Raw genomic sequence first — 19,096 nt, 5'->3', positions numbered from 1 at the left:
ATTCGTGCACGTATGTTTGCTTTCGCTTGTGTGTGTGTGTGTGAGCGCGTGCAGGGTGAGCGAGTGTCACGGCCCTCTGCTGCAGACGGGGGGTTGGGTAGCGGTGCCGATTGGTTGCTGCTGCTCACTCACCAACACAGTCAGTCAGTCTGGGCTTGTTTTATCATAATCGGGGGCACTTCGACAGCACGCAAAATCACCACCAAAACCATGTAGTAAATAAGCCGGGACCGGTGAGAGATGTGGGGATTTCCTTGTTGTTTTGTGCCGTAAAGCTGACAGAGAGAGAGGGCCGCCGCTGATCAGGCGATGAAGTGCCGAGAATGAGAGCTGTGCCTTGGCCTACTACCGCCACAGGAGCTGCTGCAGCTGGGATTGTTGTGCAGAGCCGCTTCCACAAACCCAGAAAAGCTCTCGTTTTGTGGCTCGTTGAAGGTCAGCGGTGGGTTTCTCGGTGACCGACTTCCAAATGGTGAGTTTTTTCGCCTTTTCCCCCCACGTGTTGACAATGAGGTGAACTTAGAGCCGATCTGACCATTTTTGTGCGCTTCCTGCGGCTGTAGCTTGTTTGTGAGATGGCTCAGTGTGTGTGTCACCACCTCCTGAAACAGATTCAGCGATCGCCATGACCCACAGCGATCAGACAAAGACCAGATATTCTGCTTAAAACTTGTGTGTGAAACGTGAGAATATAATGTTTTTGTCTTGTTCTGTTGGGCTGGCCTTTAGAAAGGAGGCCATGCTATCTCCATTTAATGTGTGTGTGTGTGCGTGTGCGTGTGCGTGTGTGTGTGTGTGTGTGTGTGTGTGTCTTTCATGTGAGTTTCTTTCGATTGCAGCTCTATTTGTGAAACATATCCACTCTTATCACATGTTGCGTTTTATCAGACTCAGACATTTGTCATGTGCTGATGAGCTGAAAAGTCTTTTATTTTTTGTCTGACAGGATAGAGACAGGAGAACATGAACCAGTCCTACAGACCGGGCCTTGGGGTAGGCTCAGTGTTTGGCTCAGGCCAACCTGAGCTGAGGCCCTACAGTGGCCCTATGAGCTCTTCCTTTGGAAGCCAGTGTGGCATTGTGAAGCGGGTATCGGGCCAGCCTTCAGCCATGCAGGTGTCGCCCGCCAGCCACAAACAGCCTGCTTTCCTGGGCTACAGTCAGCCTGAGCAACTCCGCTGCTACAGTCCACAAAGGAGACCACAACACCAGAACCCGGTGCTCTACAGAACTGACCTAGATCGAGGGCTCCACGCTCGGAACACCTTTCGCTGTGCGAGTCCCATCTCCGATGACGATGATGAGTTTGAAGCGCCGTCGGTCCAGCTGCCTCCATCTCCGGGCGATGTGGAGCCTTTCCAGGGTCTACGTCCCGGGAGTCAAAACGGCTTCTCCCCCTCTCACAGCCCTGACAGCTTTGAGCGCTGCTCCCCCATCCCCAACGGTTACCTGCATTTTGAGTCCACCCTGTTTGATAGCAGTGACATTAAGGAGGAGGAGGAAGAGCATGATAGCAGTGAAGACTTTGAGCCTTTTCACCTCCCAAACTCAAGTCAGGGTCCGGACCAAACTGTTTCTGAATGTAGGACCACCAGCAACTCGGGGGCGGAGAGAAAAACCTACAAACCTACGGTCTTTAACTTAATGTCCAAAACTATTTCTGAACTGAACCCTATGCTAAGCCCCAGTGCACTGCCAGAGATCACTATGAGAGATGGCTGGAATTTGGACGAGGAGTCTGACAGTGATGCTGAACTCACCTCTGCTGTTGATCCTGGACTTACCTCACCTGCTCTTACCAACTCTAATGTGAGTCCCAAGATCAAGGGATGCTTAGTTTTCAACTTCTGTACATGTTTGTCTTTTTATGTACTACAGTGCAGAAATCAAATGCATTACATGATGTATTTGTTGAAACTGAAGTACTAAATTACGGTTTTAACACCATTTAAACATGGATTGGTTTAAAAGTAGCTTATTCAGATATTTTCTTTAGTTTAAAAATGACATGAATGTTGATCTAAAATTAGCTTTCGGTGTCAGTACTATCGGCACAGGGTGTATTATTTCTTCTTCGTTAGATATTAAGTTGTTTTCATTGTGCTGATTAGTCCAACAGCCCAAAGAAAAAGCTTCCTCCTGCGGTGAAATTCATGGATGGGGATTTTGTATGGGCAAAATTCAACAGAAGACCGTGGTGGCCCTGCCGAATCACTTGTGACCCAGACCAGGGCGTTCATACTAAAATGAAAGGTAATGTTTCATGTGAATTTGACAGAATTTTACATTTGTGTCATAGGAAAAAGTCGATCAAAGAAAATGTTTTTTTTTTTTTTACCAAAGGTGCAAGTTAAAGGTGCATTATGTAGAAATGAAATAAAAATTACATCCTGTAGTAAAATTTGGTTACTGCAACCACTCTAAACAACTCTGGAGCTTTTTGCCGTCTGTCGTGAAGTTAGAATTGCCGGCGCTGCGGTATTAGCTTGCAGGAGGCACGGTACGCCCACACTCACTGATGGTAAACAGTTACGTTCCTCCTTCCGTTGCTTTGAAAGGAGAAAAACTGACAACTCCCACAGTCAGCTTGATATGAAATATGTTTCATTATAAATGACTGAAACGTTAGACTCCTGATAAATTCTTACTATTTTCTTACATACTGCACCTTTAAAACAAGCCAGAAAATATTAAATCAGTTATATTGCACTGAGTTATTGCACATGGGCTTGCCAGGGAATAAGTGTCATACCTTGGAAATTCTATTAATTTTCCACTTAGCATTGCTTTGTTCCATATTTACTTTATCAAATTGTTCCTTAGTTGATTTGTATATCCCGTCCAACTATAGGGAGCCTAAATCTCCTCCCTTTCCGGTCGGCTCATGGGTCCCCGGAGGAACGAAAAAATGAATGCAAGTCAACGAGGCTAAAAGCTATTTTCTAATTCACTTTGCCTTAGACCCTGGATATGTTGCATTGCAATTTAAATGGAAAGTAATGAGGGGTGTTTCGGCCACGCCAGTTACGTACTTTGAGATTCATCAGCTTGTAAAAGTTCGTAATTAGCATGACTACACACCAGAAATTCGGCACGTCGCACACCACATAATCTCCTCCCCCCTAACGTAGCTGCTACTTACCAGATGACCAGATTTATGGTGGTTCTTTCCTTCTGTGGGAAGTTTGCTGAACTTACAGCCCTTTTCCCTCAGTTTTCTCCGTATCTGGTTCGATGACGTCACTTTCGTGGAGCGCATTTGTAGTCCTGGACTTATTTTCTCACAAAACCTAAAATAGCTTTTCCCCCCTCTTGGTATCAAAACGTATCTTTAAAATTCACGGACATCATACGTGAAATCCATGGAACAAAACAAGTGGAATTAGAAAACGGTCTGTGGTTTTTCTTTGAGTTTGGCCAGATTCTGAATGTTTTTTAAGATGTTTTTATTTCTCACCAGTTCCAAGCTCCCGTCCTTGTCGAATGTACTTCCTGGAGACAATGGGGGAAGTTGCAGAATTCTGCTGGGTCTCGGGAAGTGTCATCCTTTCGTTTGAAGGAGGCCATCAGTTTGATGAGCTCCCTGTCCTCAGACGGAGAGGGAAACAGAAAGAGAAGAACTACAAGTACACGGTAAATTTAGCTAAATGGCTTAAAAATCTTTTCTTGACATGCTTTCAGAACTGTCACGTGTATGTGTTCTGGTTTCGGCAGATTCCCAAAAGTTTGATGACTGCATGGAAAGTGAGCGTGGCCAAAGCAGAGTATCTCCTCTCTGGTCAACAGAAGAGTAAAAGTGAAAGTTCAGTTTGTGTAAGTGGAGAGGAGCGTTTACGGAGTCCTGCCCCGGCTGAAAAGCCTGCGGAGATTCCATCAGTCTCTGTTAAACCTGCTCGACCCCCCTCACCTGGTCCGGCCCCCAGCAGAAATGGTCACCACTTCCTCAAAAACTCTAAAGTTCAAGTCAACAAGAGCAAAGCTGTCAAGAAGAGAAAGAAATGTTTGTCAGATATATTTGCTCACATAGTTGGCGGATCAAAAGACTCCTCTGTTGGTTCGAACGCGGCAGGTCCGTTTCACACAACATGCACAGTGAAAGAAGAGCCAAAGGACTCTCCTTATGCTGATCTGGATTCAGTTCCAATGCTGAATCGTCCCAAACGCACAGCAGTTTCTCCGGTACACGAAATTAGCAGAGTGGACAGAGACAATTCTGGTTCAGTAAAAGATAAAAAGCCCAATAAAAAACAGAGCCTGACAGAGTCACCTAGTGTTTTTACAAATGAATTAGCTTCTAAAGACTTGATCTCTGATCACAGTCTGGGCAGCTGTGTTGAATCATCTTATAGTTCAGGTGAAAAACACTCAGAGGTTCTTCCTGCCAGCAGCCGCCTGATGACAAAGGCCCTGGGAGCGGTAGAAGAGCCCGATCTCGACGATGCACTTGCTACAGGCCGAAGCTCAACACGAGCTCCTGATGATGGTTGTTTTGGTCAAACGCCCAGTAATGCTACCGTCAAAACCAACAGGTCACCAGCTTGGGAATCCCCCAGCAGAGCTGTGGCCTTCGTGAACCACAGCTCTCCAAAACGACGCCCGAGAAAGCTGAACAGGAAACGAACTCCTAACGGCTCCTTGGTCAAGTCGAGCCTCGAGGAGCCAGTTCTACAACCCGTTCAGGTCAAAACAGAAAACAGTTTCTCAGACTTATCAACTACCTCCTCATCTTTGTCTCCCATGGAAACCTTTCAGGATGGTAAGGAGCTGAAGTTTAAATCTCTGGTGGTGAACGAGGACAGCACAGACTCGGAGCTGACCGCCATTCGAACCAATTCAAATTATAAATTCAGTACTTTCCTCATGCTCTTGAAAGACATGCACGATACCAGGGAGAAAGATGGCAAACCGCTGGTGCTTCCACCGTCAGCCACCTTAATCAAGGAGGAGCCTCTGGTGATCCCCACTTCAGCAGAAAGTGATCTGCTGAAAGGTTCATGTGACAGTTTGGAGAACAAGTTAAAGACTGAACCATCAGGGGAAACTACAGTAGCCCAAAGCACGCCGGTGAAAACCAAGGTTTGGACCAAAGCTGCTGTGACGGCTGACACCAACCACTGTGAGGACTTTCCTCACCACTTAGAGTGCTCGGACAAGCAGCGGAGAAAACAGAGACTCCCATCCAAACTGAAACTCAGTATCCCCGGCATGTCTTCAGACCTGGCCGACATGGCTTACGGCAGTGGCCAGGCTGACCTGGGCCTTGAACCTGGCTCTAATTGTCAGGTCGCCTCAGATCCTTCTGGCAGCTACCTCAATAAAACATTTGAAACACCGGTGGCTCCAAAGAAGCGCTGGCAGCAGGTTGAGGAAGCTGCTGAGATTAAGGAGGAAGTTGTGAGTGATGTTTCTGCTGAGATGAAGGAGGCTTACGCCATGAGAGCATCTCCAGATCCTCTTGATCTGGGAGCTGAGAAACACTCCGAGAATGACTCACAGTTCTCAGACGCGAGCAGCGCTGCTGGTAAGACTCGATCCGACCTGCTTTTAGGCTCAATTAAGAGGGTACCTAAAAATCAAATGAAAACAGGCTGCTTTTCCACACAGGACAATCCGAGAACAAGCGCCTCCGCAAACCAACTAAGAGGCTCTTGGAGTCGACGGAGGAGTATGAACAAATATTTTCCATCAAAAAGAAGTCAAAGAAACAGCCCTCTCATTCTCCCAAAGTGGTGAGGAGTTTTATTTTCTGATGTAAAAGAACAAAAAACAAATGAATCAATAATGGGCTAGTTCAGTTCTGTCGGTGTTAGAATTGTGAAAGGCTTTATGTTTGACATTTTTACATCAGCACAACTTAATTATTGTTGATACTAACTCTGTTTTTCCTTTGAAAACGTCACTAGTTCAACATACAAGGAACTCTTTATATTTGTGTAAGTTTTATGTTTCCCTGCACAATAATAAAAGGTTCATGTTCTCCCTGAGCCATCAGGGTAGGGCTGCACAATACACCGCAAAAGGAATCATCGAGATATTGGCGTACACAATACGCATATCACACAGAACAGAAAACACAATGAATGGTTAGCTCAAATGTTCGCTACTCATAACGCGTTTTTGACAAATCAAATAGAGCCCTTCTTGCATTTGGCCAATCGGGTGGGTTCTTATAGGTTAGATGCCCGCCTCCTAGGTGGACGGCACTTAATTTGGACTGTTGGCAAACACCGGAATTAGCTTCGCTCTGCTCTTTCTGCCAATTCAGCTTTTCCCTGGATCCACTGATTGCTTTTTCTTTGTTTTCTTTGTTTTCTTTTTCCCTTTTCTCACATCTTTTGATGACAATTTAGCTTTTCCCATTTTTTATTATATCTTGTCAATTTTAATTGTTTTTGATTTATTTATTTATTTTTTGTGCTTGAGTTAAGTATTTACTCATTGCAAGTCACTTTGTCGTTGCAGGATTACAGTGGGGCAAAAAAGTATTTAGTCAGCCACCGATTGTGCAAGTTCTCCCACTTAAAATGATGACAGAGGTCAGTAATTTTCATCATAGGTACACTTCAACTGTGAGAGACAGAATGTGAAAAAAATTCATGAATTCACATGACAGGATTTTTAAAGAATTTATTTGTAAATCAGGGAGGAAAATAAGTATTTCAACTCAGTACTTTGTAACATAACCTTTGTTGGCAATAACAGAGGTCAAACGATTACTATAGGTCTTTACCAGGTTTGCACACACAGTAGCTGGTATTTTGGCCCATTCCTCCATGCAGATCTTCTCGAGAGCAGTGATGTTTTGGGGCTGTCGCCGAGCAACACGGACTTTCAACTCCCTCCACAGATTTTCTATGGGGTTGAGGTCTGGAGACTGGCTAGGCCACTCCAGGACTTTCAAATGCTTCTTACGGAGCCACTCCTTTGTTGCCCGGGCGGTGTGTTTGGGATCATTGTCGTGTTGGAAGACCCAGCCACGTTTCATCTTCAAAGCTCTCACTGATGGAAGGAGGTTTTTGCTCAGAATCTCACGATACATGGCCCCATTCATTCTGTCCTTAACACGGATCAGTCGTCCTGTCCCCTTAGCAGAAAAACAGCCCCAACGCATGATGTTCCCACCCCCATGCTTCACAGTAGGTATGGTGTTCTTGGGATGCAACTCAGTATTCTTCCTCCAAACACGACGAGTTGAGTTTATACCAAAAAGTTCTACTTTGGTTTTATCTGACCACATGACATTCTCCCAATCGTCTGCTGTATCATCCATGTGCTCTCTGGCAAACTTCAGACGGGCCTGGACATGCACTGGCTTCAGCAGCAGAACACGTCTGGCACTGCAGGATTTGATTCCCTGCCGTTGTAGTGTGTTACTGATGGTGAACTTTGTTACTGTGGTCCCAGCTCTCTGCAGGTCATTCACCAGGTCCCCCCGTGTGGTTCTGGGATTCTTGCTCACCGTTCTCATGATCATTTTGACCCCACGGGATGAGATCTTGCGTGGAGCCCCAGATCGAGGGAGATTATCAGTGGTCTTGAATGTCTTCCATTTTCTGATAATTGCTCCCACAGTTGATTTTTTCACACCAAGCTGCTTGCCTATTGTAGATTCACTCTTCCCAGTCTGGTGCAGGTCTATAATTCTTTTCCTAGTGTCCTTCGAAAGCTCTTTGGTCTTGGCCATAGTGGAGTTTGGAGTCTGACTGTTTGAGGCTGTGGACAGGTGCCTTTTATACGGATAATGAGTTCAAACAGGTGCCATTAATACAGGTAATGAGTGGAGGACAGAAAAGCTTCTTAAAGAAGACGTTACAGGTTTGTGAGAGCCAGAGATTTTCCTTGTTTGAAGTGACCAAATCCTTGTTTTCCTTCCTGATTTACAAATAAATTCTTTAAAAATCCTGCCATGTGAATTCATGGATTTTTTTTCACATTCTGTCTCTCACAGTTGAAGTGTACCTATGATGAAAATTACTGACCTCTGTCAAAATTTTAAGTGGGAGAACTTGCACAATCGGTGGCTGACTAAATGCTTTTTTGCCCCACTGTAATTCATATCATGCAGCTCTACATCAGGGTTGGATTTCTTTGTTAAAAAGTAATTGATATATTCAGATGTATCTTAATTTATTGTCTATTGCAAAAAAAAAATCTATCCCAAATATGGTGCATTAGAGCCATTCAGAAGGGGAATTTTTAGGAGAAAAAAAGTCAAAGTAGTGGAAGATTTCCGAAATAAATTGGAAATGGCAAAAATAAAAACCTTTTTTTAGATGAAAGATTTCAGAAACTAAACCATCACTTGTGCAAAGACCCACAATACCCATAATGCCTTGTGTAAACTGATGTTTTTATACTTCAGTATACATTTTATCCACAGTATTTTGGAACAAACTGTAGTTTTGTCCCCTTATCACAAACTGTAAAAATCTTCTAGAAAACTCCAGCGGTTTGGATTACACTATGAATGTTGTAAAGAACAATATTGATACACTTTTTATTAGCTGCAGTTTTTTTGGGAGCGTGTTGGGGAAGTTGTTTGTTTTAGACTCTTATTGTGAAGGATTGCTGTGAGACTGCACAGGTGTGAGACGATATCTTGTTGTTTGTTGTCGTTTGCTGTACAATATAGTGTGTGCTTCCAGTTATTCTAAAGGAATATTCTAATTCTGAGGGCAATTTCTGGATTTGGTTGTCTGATGTTGAAGCACAGACACACTGTAACCCTAAAACCTCCTCGCAGTGTGATTGATCTGTTCAACTGCAGCGTTTCAATTCAGTTTCATTTACTTATATAGCACTGAATCACAGCAAGAGTCAACTCAGGGTTCTTCAAGTGGTCAGTGTGTCCTCCAGCAGTCTAAGCCTATAGCAGCATAGCTACAGAGATAACTCTGGATAACCTAGCCTTTTAGATGGAGGCAGGGCCAGGGAGAACCGTCTTTACCCACTGTATTCCCCGCAGTACACTCCACCTCCCTCTACTCCCCCACTCGTCCAAACCTGGGCTAACATAACTGGGAGTTTCCTCCAGGTCTGCTTCATGTGACGTGTTTTCTAATCCAGGAAACTTCAGGAACGACAGAACTTCAAGAACTCGCCACCGCAGAAGTGACTGATGCCTCCACCTCTCCGACTGCCGCGCCTGCCGAGGCTGCGGTGGAGATGAGTCCATCTCGGGCTGAATTGTCACCTGAAGCTCTGTCAGTTGTGTCTCCTGTCACGACGCCATCGTACTTTGACACAGACACCCCAGAGGAAACACATCTGCCCTCTGAATCTGGTGCTTTAAACAACCTCTAACTCCCACCAATGTGTTTAACAGTGGTTTTTAACTCCTCTTTGAATGTTTTTTGAAATCTCAGATGCGGCAATAATGGCTTTAGAAAGGAAAAGGCCCAGGAAGCTGTCCCACAAGGTGCTGAACTGCACCATTGAAGAAGTGTCATCAGGTCTTACGAAGAAGAGGGTATGTTGATGGGGGGGGGAAAAGGCTACAACTAATCTGTCTAGTAAAGTAATAATCTGATTTCACTTGTTTTTAATCCAGGAGCAAAAGCGGCACATTGGCATTTCATTGGGCAGGAAGATGTTGGTCAAGAAAACTCGGGTAAAAAAAAAAGGAATTTCCGTCTGAATCCACATGTTCTACTATGATCTGTGAGATAATTTCAGTTTAACTCTTGATTGCTTTTTTTTTCTCTTGATTGCTTTTGATAGATTGCATCTAAGAAAGAAAAGCCTGAAGCCCCCAGCACGTCTGCAGGTCCTCCTGCAGGCTCCAGGGCCTCACAGAGCAGGTCTCCCAGCCCCCGTGGCTTCAAGAGCCCCAAACAGGAGGTGGAGACGGAGCCCTGCAGCGCCGAAACCCAACCCAACGAAGACACTGGAACACTAACGCCGCAACCTGAGGTGGCCGTGTTGTTTTGCTCAGCTAATAAATAACTGCATCCATTCACCCTGAGCTCCAGTAACAGCTGATCGTGTTGATCCCTGCAGGCCACCCCTGTTGGTCTGAATGACAACTTATCCTCTCAAGTGGATGTAAAAGGAAAAATAGGAGCTGCATCTATGAAAGAGAATGTCTGTCAGGTTAGGAGACTCGTTTCACATCCCACATTTAGTTGTGTCTGAGAAGGGAGCATTAACATGTCCTGGTTCTGAAGGTGTGTGAGAGGACAGGAGACCTGCTGGTGTGTGATGGACACTGTTTTGGAGCTTTCCACCTGCAGTGCATCGGCCTGTCTGCACCTCCCAGGGGAAGGTTCCTCTGTCGAAACTGTAAGACAGGTGGGTCTTCTTTGTGTCTCTTAAGCCTGGTTTATGCTTCTCCGTCAGCTCCGCAAGGGACAGACACGCACGGACTGACGGAAGCGTTTTGCTCTTTTACTTCTCCGTCTCCTGGAGAGTGTTGCAAAGCAATTGCCCTGCAGGACAACAGAGGGCGTAGCGCTGTTCTGTGGTATCCTGTCATGTATCGGTCCAAGATCGTGTGTTTATATTGTGTTTTTTGTGTATATAAGAGACTTTTAACAGGGACATATTTGTCTCTCATTCTCCCACCGCTTCATGCGCTCCCCACCTCTAAACCCACGTTTCCTGTCATTTCCGTCCACAAATAAAATGCTTGCTGCGCATCCTTTCACTCCTCCAGTCACGGGAGAATTAAACGTTCATATTTTTAGAGTTTTTTCGCGAGATATTCTTCAAGCTTCTCCGTGTCTGCTGCTAGTTATCCTTGGCTCTCCTTGCAATGGCGGCGCTGTAAACAACAGCGGCATCCTGACCAATCACAAGCTTGCGTAATCCGTCTCGTTCGACGGATGTTTAAAAAAGTGGGCTCGACTCCGTACGTACTTGCGTGCCCTACGCAAGGACGGATAATGGCGTTGCGTGTCTCCGCACTGACGCAGACGGAGAAGCATAAATCAGGCTTTAAAGAAGCGTATAAAAAAATCAAGCAGAGCAATCATTTGCATTTTCTGTCCAACTTGAGAGTCGAAATTTCCATTTATTTGTTTTCCACATCCCAGGTGTGCACTCGTGCTACGTGTGTAAGAAGAGTGGTAGTGGAGTGAAGCGCTGCATTATTCCTCTCTGTGGAAAGTTTTACCACACCGACTGCATCATGGCCTATTCTCCCACTCAGCTACACAACAAAGGCTTCCGCTGCCCAATGCACGTGTGTCTGTCATGTCACATCGCCAACCCTCTCAACATCTGCAGCACCAAAGGTAAGCCCCAGTGGCTCCAGCTGGAGATGATCACATCAGCTTTTACGCTTATTCACGTTTCCAGTTTTTGCACCATAAATGCAACGCTTTGGTTTTTGCTCCCGTTTTTCATTGCACACGTGTGCAATGTCCATGCTGTCTAATCAGCCCCTTGATATGCCACACCTGTGAGGTGGGATGGGTTATCTTGGTAAAAGGAAAGTGCTCACTAACACATGTCGACAAATTTCAGACCCATATTGGTCTTTTGTGAATGTAGACAAATGTTCAGATGTTTGAGTTCAGTTCATGAAAAATGGGAGCAAAAACTAACGTGCTGCATTTATATTTTTGTTCAGTGTATTATGAAGCCTGTTTTAAACTTCATTATGACCGTGCAGTCGTTGTCTAACCATGTTGCCGTTAGGATACTCGCTCAGGTGGATTTAGCTGTTTTTGTGTGTGCGCCAGGTCGGTTGGCTCGATGCGTGCGCTGTCCTGTGGCGTATCACGCCAACGATAACTGCATGGCAGCAGGCAGCCTGGTGCTGGCAAACAACAGCTTCCTGTGTCCAAACCACTTCACTCCCCGCAAAGGCTACAAGAACCACGAACACATAAACGTCAGCTGGTGCTTCGTCTGCTCTGAAGGTCAGTCTGGACCTGTGTGTGTGTGTTTAGTTATGATAGCTTCAGGTGTGATGTCTGAACAGCGTTCACCTGGACGTCACAGGTTTAATGATGTGATCAGTTTTAAAATCCTGATTAATATAGTCAGTTTTTCACCTGTGTGTACACAAACAGTTTGTCACAAACAAAATACAAAAATGTGCATAACATTAAATTAATCAATTAAACTTACAATACAAACGTAATATATTTCACACACACACACACACACACACACACACACACACACACACACACACACAGGGGTTGGGTCAGTGCTCTAACTAGATATTGACTGATTAGAGTTTTTCTGCCACCGATATCGACATCTATACGTAGAGATCACGGTCAGCCGATGGCCGGTATCTAGACGTATTCCACCTCATCTCTATGCTAAGGCGGCGCAGTGGTTAGAGCTGTTGCCTTGCAGCGAGAAGGTCCTGGGCTCACTTCCCAGCCTGGGATCTTTCTGCATGGAGTTTGCATGTTCTCCCTGTGCATGCGTGGGTTCTCTCCGGGTACTCCGGCTTCCTCCCACCGTCCAAAAACATGACTGTTAGGTTAACTGGTCTGTACAAATTGTCCTTGGGTGTGTGTGTGTGTGTGTCTCTCTCTCTCTCTCTCTTGCTGCCCTGCGATGGACTGGCACCCAGTCCAGGGTGTACCCCGCCTGATTGCCCGTTGATCGCTGGAGATAGCCCCCCCCCCCCCCCCCGCGCGCGACCCTACATGGACAAGCGGGTCCAGAAAATGAATGGATGGATCTTCATGCTAAAATACCACTAATGACAACAGAGAATGCACAACATATCTGAATCTGAATCTGTTTTTGATCCCTGAATTTAACCAACTGTTGGTCTTAATTTGATGCTAAATCAAATGTTTAACAAAACAAATCAATAAACTGATCAAGTATTAAATATAAAATGGGTCCATAAAGGGAAATGTCAGTGGCAGTAATGTGTTAAATCATTTACTAAGCAGATGCTTTTCAGAAACATAAATAGGGAGCCTAAGTCACTTCCGCACCACGGGTCACCGGAAGAACGGAGAAATGAATACAACCCAACGGGGCTAGAAACGCTATTTTCTAATCCGCTTTGCCTTAGACCCTTGATCGCACACATGTAGTACAGCTATTTAAATGAAAAGTAATGATGGGTGTTTCGTCCACGCCACTCACGTACTTTGAGATTTATTTACTAGCTCTAACCTGGTAAAATGTCCTTAAAGTGAAGTAAATTTTTCACTATTGTATGACTGGTACAAGTGATTTGTTCTCTGTGTGTTTGTGTGTGTGTGTGTGTGTGTGTGTGTGCGTGCGTGCGTGCGTGTGTGTGTCCAGGAGGCAGCCTGCTGTGTTGTGAAGCCTGTCCTGCTGCTTTCCATCGGGAATGCTTGAACATTGAGATGCCTCAGGGTAGCTGGTTCTGCAACGACTGCAAAGCCGGAAAGAAGCCTCGCATTAAGGACATACTGTGGGTCAAATGGGGACGTTACAGGTACCGGCCCAGCCTTTTATTTACCCAAACACACAACAGTTCTACGTAAATGACTGCTGTACCTCGTCCGTGTCCCTGAAACCTGATCTGACTCTTCAGATGGTGGCCTGCTGAAGTCTGTCTCACAAAAGACGTCCCAAATAACGTCCTGAGGATAAGACACGAGGTGGGAGAGTTCCCCGTACAGTTCTTTGGCTCCAAAGATTTCGTGTGGACGTACCAGGCCAGAGTCTTCCCTTACATGGAGGGCGATACGCACAACATAGAGAAAATGTGCAAAGGTGCAGACGCTGTGTACAAAAAAGGTGTGTGTGTGTTCTCTGGTAGGGCGTTCTCGTCTCTGTACCTGGTCTGGAGTGCTGGTAACGTTGTCCTGTTTGTGTTTCTGAAGCTCTGACCGAATGTGCAGAGCGATTCAAAACCTTGCAGGCTGAGAAGGAAATGAAGCGGCTCCAGGAGGACAGAAAAAACGACAAGAAACCACCTCCATACAAACACATCAAAGTAAACAAACCACCACCAGGTGTTAAACCAGCTGACTGAGACGAGCTGTTTAAAAAAAAACAACACGTCCCTGTTGATGTCTCCTCAGGTGAACCGACCCATTGGGAAGGTGCAGATAATCACCGCCGACCTGTCGGAGATCCCACGCTGTAACTGCAAGGCATCGGATGAAAACCCGTGTGGTGTGGACTCGGAGTGCATCAATCGCATGCTGCTTTACGAGTGTCACCCTCAGGTGTGCGCGGCAGGAGAGCGGTGTCAGAACCAGGCTTTCAACAAGCGCCAATACACACCTGTGGAGATCCACAGGACGCTGTCGTGTGGCTGGGGTTTACGGGCGGTGTCGGACATCAAGAAGGTACAAAACAAGCGTAAAGATCTTATATTTGTGACGTTTTTGTTGCTCGTTCGTCTGCTCTCACTCTGGTTCTCCATCAGGGAGCCTTTGTGAGCGAGTACGTGGGAGAGGTGATAGATGAGGAGGAATGTCGAGCCCGGATCAGACACGCTCAGGAGAATGACATCTGTAACTTCTACATGCTCACACTGGACAAGGTGAGTCAGAACCTCCTCCAGTGCAACCTCAGCAATCCACCGGCTCCGTCTCAAAGATCAGCCGATTCCTGCAAACCAACCTAGTTGTCTGTTTTTATGTAGGACCGGATCATTGATGCCGGGCCCAAAGGGAACCAGGCTCGCTTCATGAACCATAGCTGTCAGCCGAACTGTGAGACCCAGAAGTGGACCGTGAACGGGGACACCAGGGTTGGACTGTTTGCTTTGCGGGACATCCCAAAAGGTTTGAGCATGAGGGGAATGTCCCGTCCTCCATAGTTCCGGTCGTTTATTCTTTACTCACCCATCTTATTGGGCTCTCAGATGGGGAGCTGACGTTCAACTACAACCTGGAGTGTCTCGGCAACGGGAAGACCGTCTGTAAATGTGGAGCACCGAACTGTAGCGGCTTCCTGGGTGTTCGGCCGAAGGTAAAACCCTATCTGGTATCGTGTTCCTCATACTGGTCTTCACGGAGGAACCGTTGAACTCTTTGTGATTGTGTAGAACCAACCAGCAGCTGAGAAACTGAAGGAAGGAAGAAGAAGAGGGTCCATGAAGAGGAAGACCAAGCAACAAGTGCTGAAGGAGAGGGAGGACGAGTGCTTCAGCTGTGGGGACGGGGGTCAGATCGTGTCCTGTAAGAAGCCGGGTTGTCCCAAAGTCTATCACGCCGACTGTCTCAACCTGGCCAAGAGGCCTGCAGGTAAAGTTAAAGTCCCATTAGTTGTCACACACACAGGTGTGTGTGTGTGCGAAATTTGTTCTCCGCATTTGACCCATCCCCTAGGGGAGCGGTGAGCTGCAGACACAGCCGCGCTCGGGAACTATTTGGTGGTTTAACCCCCAATCCAACCCCCTTAATGCTGAGTGTCAAGCAGGGAGGCATTGGGTCCCATTTTTTCAAAGTCTTTGGTATGACCCGACCAGGAATCGAACCCCTGATCTCCCAGTCTCAGGGCGGACACTCTATGGGGTTGATTCGGATGCTTTCAGATAACATTTACCTTTTGTACAAAACTCTGTCTCTGAAACCAAACGACTCACCCTGTCATCATCCCAGTGTTGCGGGTTTGAACCTAAAACAACCGAGTTGTCCCTCTGTCCTTGTGTCCAGGCCGATGGGAGTGTCCCTGGCACCAGTGTGACGTGTGTGGCAAAGAGGCGGCCTCATTCTGTGAAATGTGTCCCAACTCGTACTGCAGGGAGCACCGAGATGGCATGCTCTTCATTTCCAAGCTGGATGGCAGGCTGTCGTGCAGCGAGCACGACCCGTGTGGACCCGACCCGCTGGAGCCGGGGGAGATCCGTGAATACACGCCCAACAAGGCCTCCGTGAGGCCTGGGGCCGTGCCCGTCTCTCCCTCGCTGGGCCCTGACACCAGAGAATCCACCTCCTCGAGTTCGTCTTCTGCTCCCAGCTCCTCCCCTGCCTGCCATACTGAGCCGTCCAGGCGACAGCATCCTCCTCCTCGTCTCTACATCAACACAAAGACCGCTACCTCCAGCTTCATCCCTTCCAGCAGGCCTTACCTCACAGACAGAACTGACAGTCAACCTGCGTCGACCCTTGGCTCCTCCAAGGAGGAAGGAGACGACGGAGAGGCGGAGGACGAGGAGGTGTGTGGGTTAGACATGGTCGAGGACGAGGACGAGGAGGATGATGAAGACGCAGAGGAGGATGAAAATGATATGGAGGAGATGGAGATAGTGGAAGATGAAGAGGATGAGCCTCTGTATAGAGGCAACTTGTTGGAAGAGGAGGAGGAGGAGGAGGAAGAGGAGGGAGGGTATGACACGTGGGACGATTACGTGCATGAAGACGCTGAGGACGGAGAGGTGGAGGAGTGGGGGGGCGTGGAGCATAAGTGACAGAACTAAAGGGTGAAACTTGAACGCAGCACTGCCTTCACTGTGGTACATCGCTGCCCTTCATCTCCAGACTGACGGTGGGGATGCGTCCTGGTGCTAATGGCTGAACCCTTCTTTCTCTCAGTCTCGTCATACTTCTGTCCTTTTCTTTCTTCGTGTTTGGTGCTTTTCCCTTCTTTTCCGTTCCCTTTTTTTTTCTTTTATCACACCATTTACATTTTTGGGCCTTTTTTTTAATGTTTGGAGCCGAAACAAAAGGTGAAGCGTTTCACCTGACCAAACCGTCATCATAAGGGCATCTTATGTTGTTGTTACTGTGTATACTTCCAAAAATAGTGTTCTCACTGGTTCGTGTTACGGTTAGACTAAACAGTACCTACCTGCTTGTGAGGAGTGAAGAAATAAACCCACTGGAGTCATCAACGTTACTGATGATTGTTCTCAAACGTGTCTCGAGTTTTATTATTGCGTCACAATAAAATACTTGTTTCTTATACCTCTGATCAGGTACATTTTTGGCATGGAAACAAACAAAAAGCATCACTGTTTTAACAATAGTTTTAATAATGATGATAGGAGAGATTACAACTAGACAGAAGGTACTGATCCGGATCCTAGAAACTCGGAAATGGACTTGGCTGATGAAATCCAGCTGAAGTTTTGTCCAGTGCACTTCTTTTGTTTGACAGCAAGTTGCAGATATGTTTGTGGGTCCTCATCGTAACCTGAGTAGCGATGAAGATGATGTTACCACTCCTGTGATGGGCTTGAAATCCCAATACCGACACAACTTTTATCAGTCAGGCACAGTTTAAGTCACTACTAGGTGCTGGTGTCTGGTAAGCCTCTGTTTTTTCCATGCAGTCTGTTCGGTTTCTTTCGTCTGCTTCTGAGTGTTCCTTGTTGAGTCCTTTCCTTTAATTGTTTTCTTTTACCGCAGGAAACTGAGATCACATCGGCGGTATGCAAAGTGTAGCTGAATGATGCTTTTCAGCTCTTGTGTGCAACTGAAGAAAGTTAAAGTTTTGGCCTGTCAGCGCAGAAAATTTGATTAAGATTTGTACTAAAATTAAGAAAATGCAGAAAAATGACATCAGGGTTTGAAATAAAAAGGAACATCCATCCATTTTTTTCTACTTATCCAGGGTCAGGTGGTCGCAGGGGCAGCAGCAGCCTAAGCAGAGAGGCCCGGACTTTCCCCAGCCTCTTGGGCACGCTCTTCTGGGAATTTCAAAACATTCCCATGCCAACTGAAAAACATAAGCCCCTTTCACATCAGGGCCCACTCTACTCCGCCCAGATGATTTATGACGTGTTCACATCTGGGTAGCCTGGATTTATTTTCTGTGCTCAACTGGTCGTTTTTTCAGCCCTCTTCCCAAGACGGTCTGCTTCAGGCTGACATGACCCAACACACCCACCGCTCACAGATAGGCCAGCTCAAATTCATGCCTACCGTTAGGAGGAGCCTCTGATTGGTGGGTAGAACCAGCCAGCGGGGGCTTCCCGCACGCACCGTTCATCGCCTCTTACTGAAGCCGCCCGTCTCACTTTCTATGTGCAGCGAAGAGCAGCACACACACGGACAGACAGCTGGCAGTGTGAGAACACACGCAGCAGAGCAGGATGCAATATCATAGTCGGAGTCTCCAAAAGCAACACTGCTCACGGCTGCCTTCGTTTAATTTAAGGGAGACACCACGGACTTCTCCGCACGTCTTTTGTCCCACCAAGTGCTCTGAGATTTACGCCTTCCTGGGAAGTGTGGACAAGCCCTACTGGTACGGGACCCAGACCCAACGCCATCCAGCTTGGATTGGACCGGGTCATGTGGGAGCGGCAATATTCCCTTCAACATGTCCTGGGTCTTCTTTGGGTTTCCTAGTTGGACGTGCCTGGAAAACCTCACCAGGGAGGCATTCAGGAGGCATCCTAACCAGATGCCTGAGCCACGTCAGCTGGCTCCTCTCCATGTGAAGACGCAGCACCAATCCGCCTGTCCATCTTGTGGTCCATCTTTCCATCCTGTGCAAACAAGACTCTGAGATAATAAATCTAAGCCCTACATAAATCTAAGCGCAATAGTCTAAGTCACATATTCTCCTCTCGTACGTAAATAAGGCAAGGCAGCTTTATTTATCGAGCACATTTCAGACACAGAGGCAATTCAACGTGCTTTACCGGGACATGATATGAAAACAGCATAAAAACACAAATTAAAATACACACAAATGGAATTACAGTTTGGAGCTAAAGGAGAAGACAGTGCAGATTACTGACGACGCGTGATCAACAGTTCATTGAAAGGCTGATGAGTACATTAGGGTTTTTAGTTTTGTTTTAAACAACACTAGGGTTGGGGCAGGTCTGAGCTCATGGGGAAGCTGATTCCAAATGTGAGCAGCATTGTAGCTAAATGCATCTCCACCATGTTTTGGTCTGACCCGTGGTTCCACCTGCTGATTGTTTTCAAAGGACCTCAGAGCCCTATTGGGTGTATGTACAGGAATGAGCAGTAAGGTGCGTTTCATTCAAAGTCACGTCCGTTTCATCAAAGCTTCTTTCACATTCACATATTCTCCTCTCGTACGCACACATTCTCACTTGCACATTAATACATACAGTAATGATAAAGGGTCACTGTTCTGTGTTCTTGGTAACTGTTATACTGGTGCTGTCTCTTTAAGAGAGGAGCTCTTGTGTAACAGAGGAAGTTCGGGTTTTTTTGTTGTTCTGTAGAGGTTCATGGGCAGAGAGGAATGGTTCTTTCCCTGTAACTTG

The 19,096-nt window shown here is 46.5% G+C and overlaps 1 protein-coding gene across 1 annotated transcript; it reads left to right on the top strand.

Annotated features, from left to right (window-relative positions):
• The first annotated feature begins 287 nt into the window (after positions 1-287).
• Positions 288-16,538, top strand: nsd1a (nuclear receptor binding SET domain protein 1a). The gene is made up of 23 exons (XM_015943673.3): positions 288-472; positions 947-1,809; positions 2,112-2,253; positions 3,461-3,633; positions 3,715-5,521; positions 5,605-5,729; positions 9,067-9,283; positions 9,366-9,469; positions 9,551-9,610; positions 9,721-9,912; positions 10,000-10,092; positions 10,167-10,290; positions 11,034-11,234; positions 11,685-11,864; positions 13,228-13,384; positions 13,484-13,689; positions 13,776-13,888; positions 13,977-14,246; positions 14,327-14,443; positions 14,546-14,687; positions 14,768-14,874; positions 14,951-15,149; positions 15,561-16,538. Exons 2-23 carry the CDS (start codon positions 964-966, stop codon positions 16,313-16,315), a joined length of 6,330 nt encoding a protein of 2,109 aa, XP_015799159.3. The 5' UTR covers positions 288-472; positions 947-963; the 3' UTR covers positions 16,316-16,538.
• Positions 16,539-19,096: the final 2,558 nt, after the last annotated feature.

This window comes from Nothobranchius furzeri, chromosome 1, assembly GCF_043380555.1.
Source record: "Nothobranchius furzeri strain GRZ-AD chromosome 1, NfurGRZ-RIMD1, whole genome shotgun sequence".
Lineage (NCBI taxonomy): Eukaryota > Metazoa > Chordata > Actinopteri > Cyprinodontiformes > Nothobranchiidae > Nothobranchius > Nothobranchius furzeri.
The sequence above is the reverse complement of the archived record's forward strand: the minus strand, read 5'-3'. Positions and strand labels throughout refer to the sequence as shown.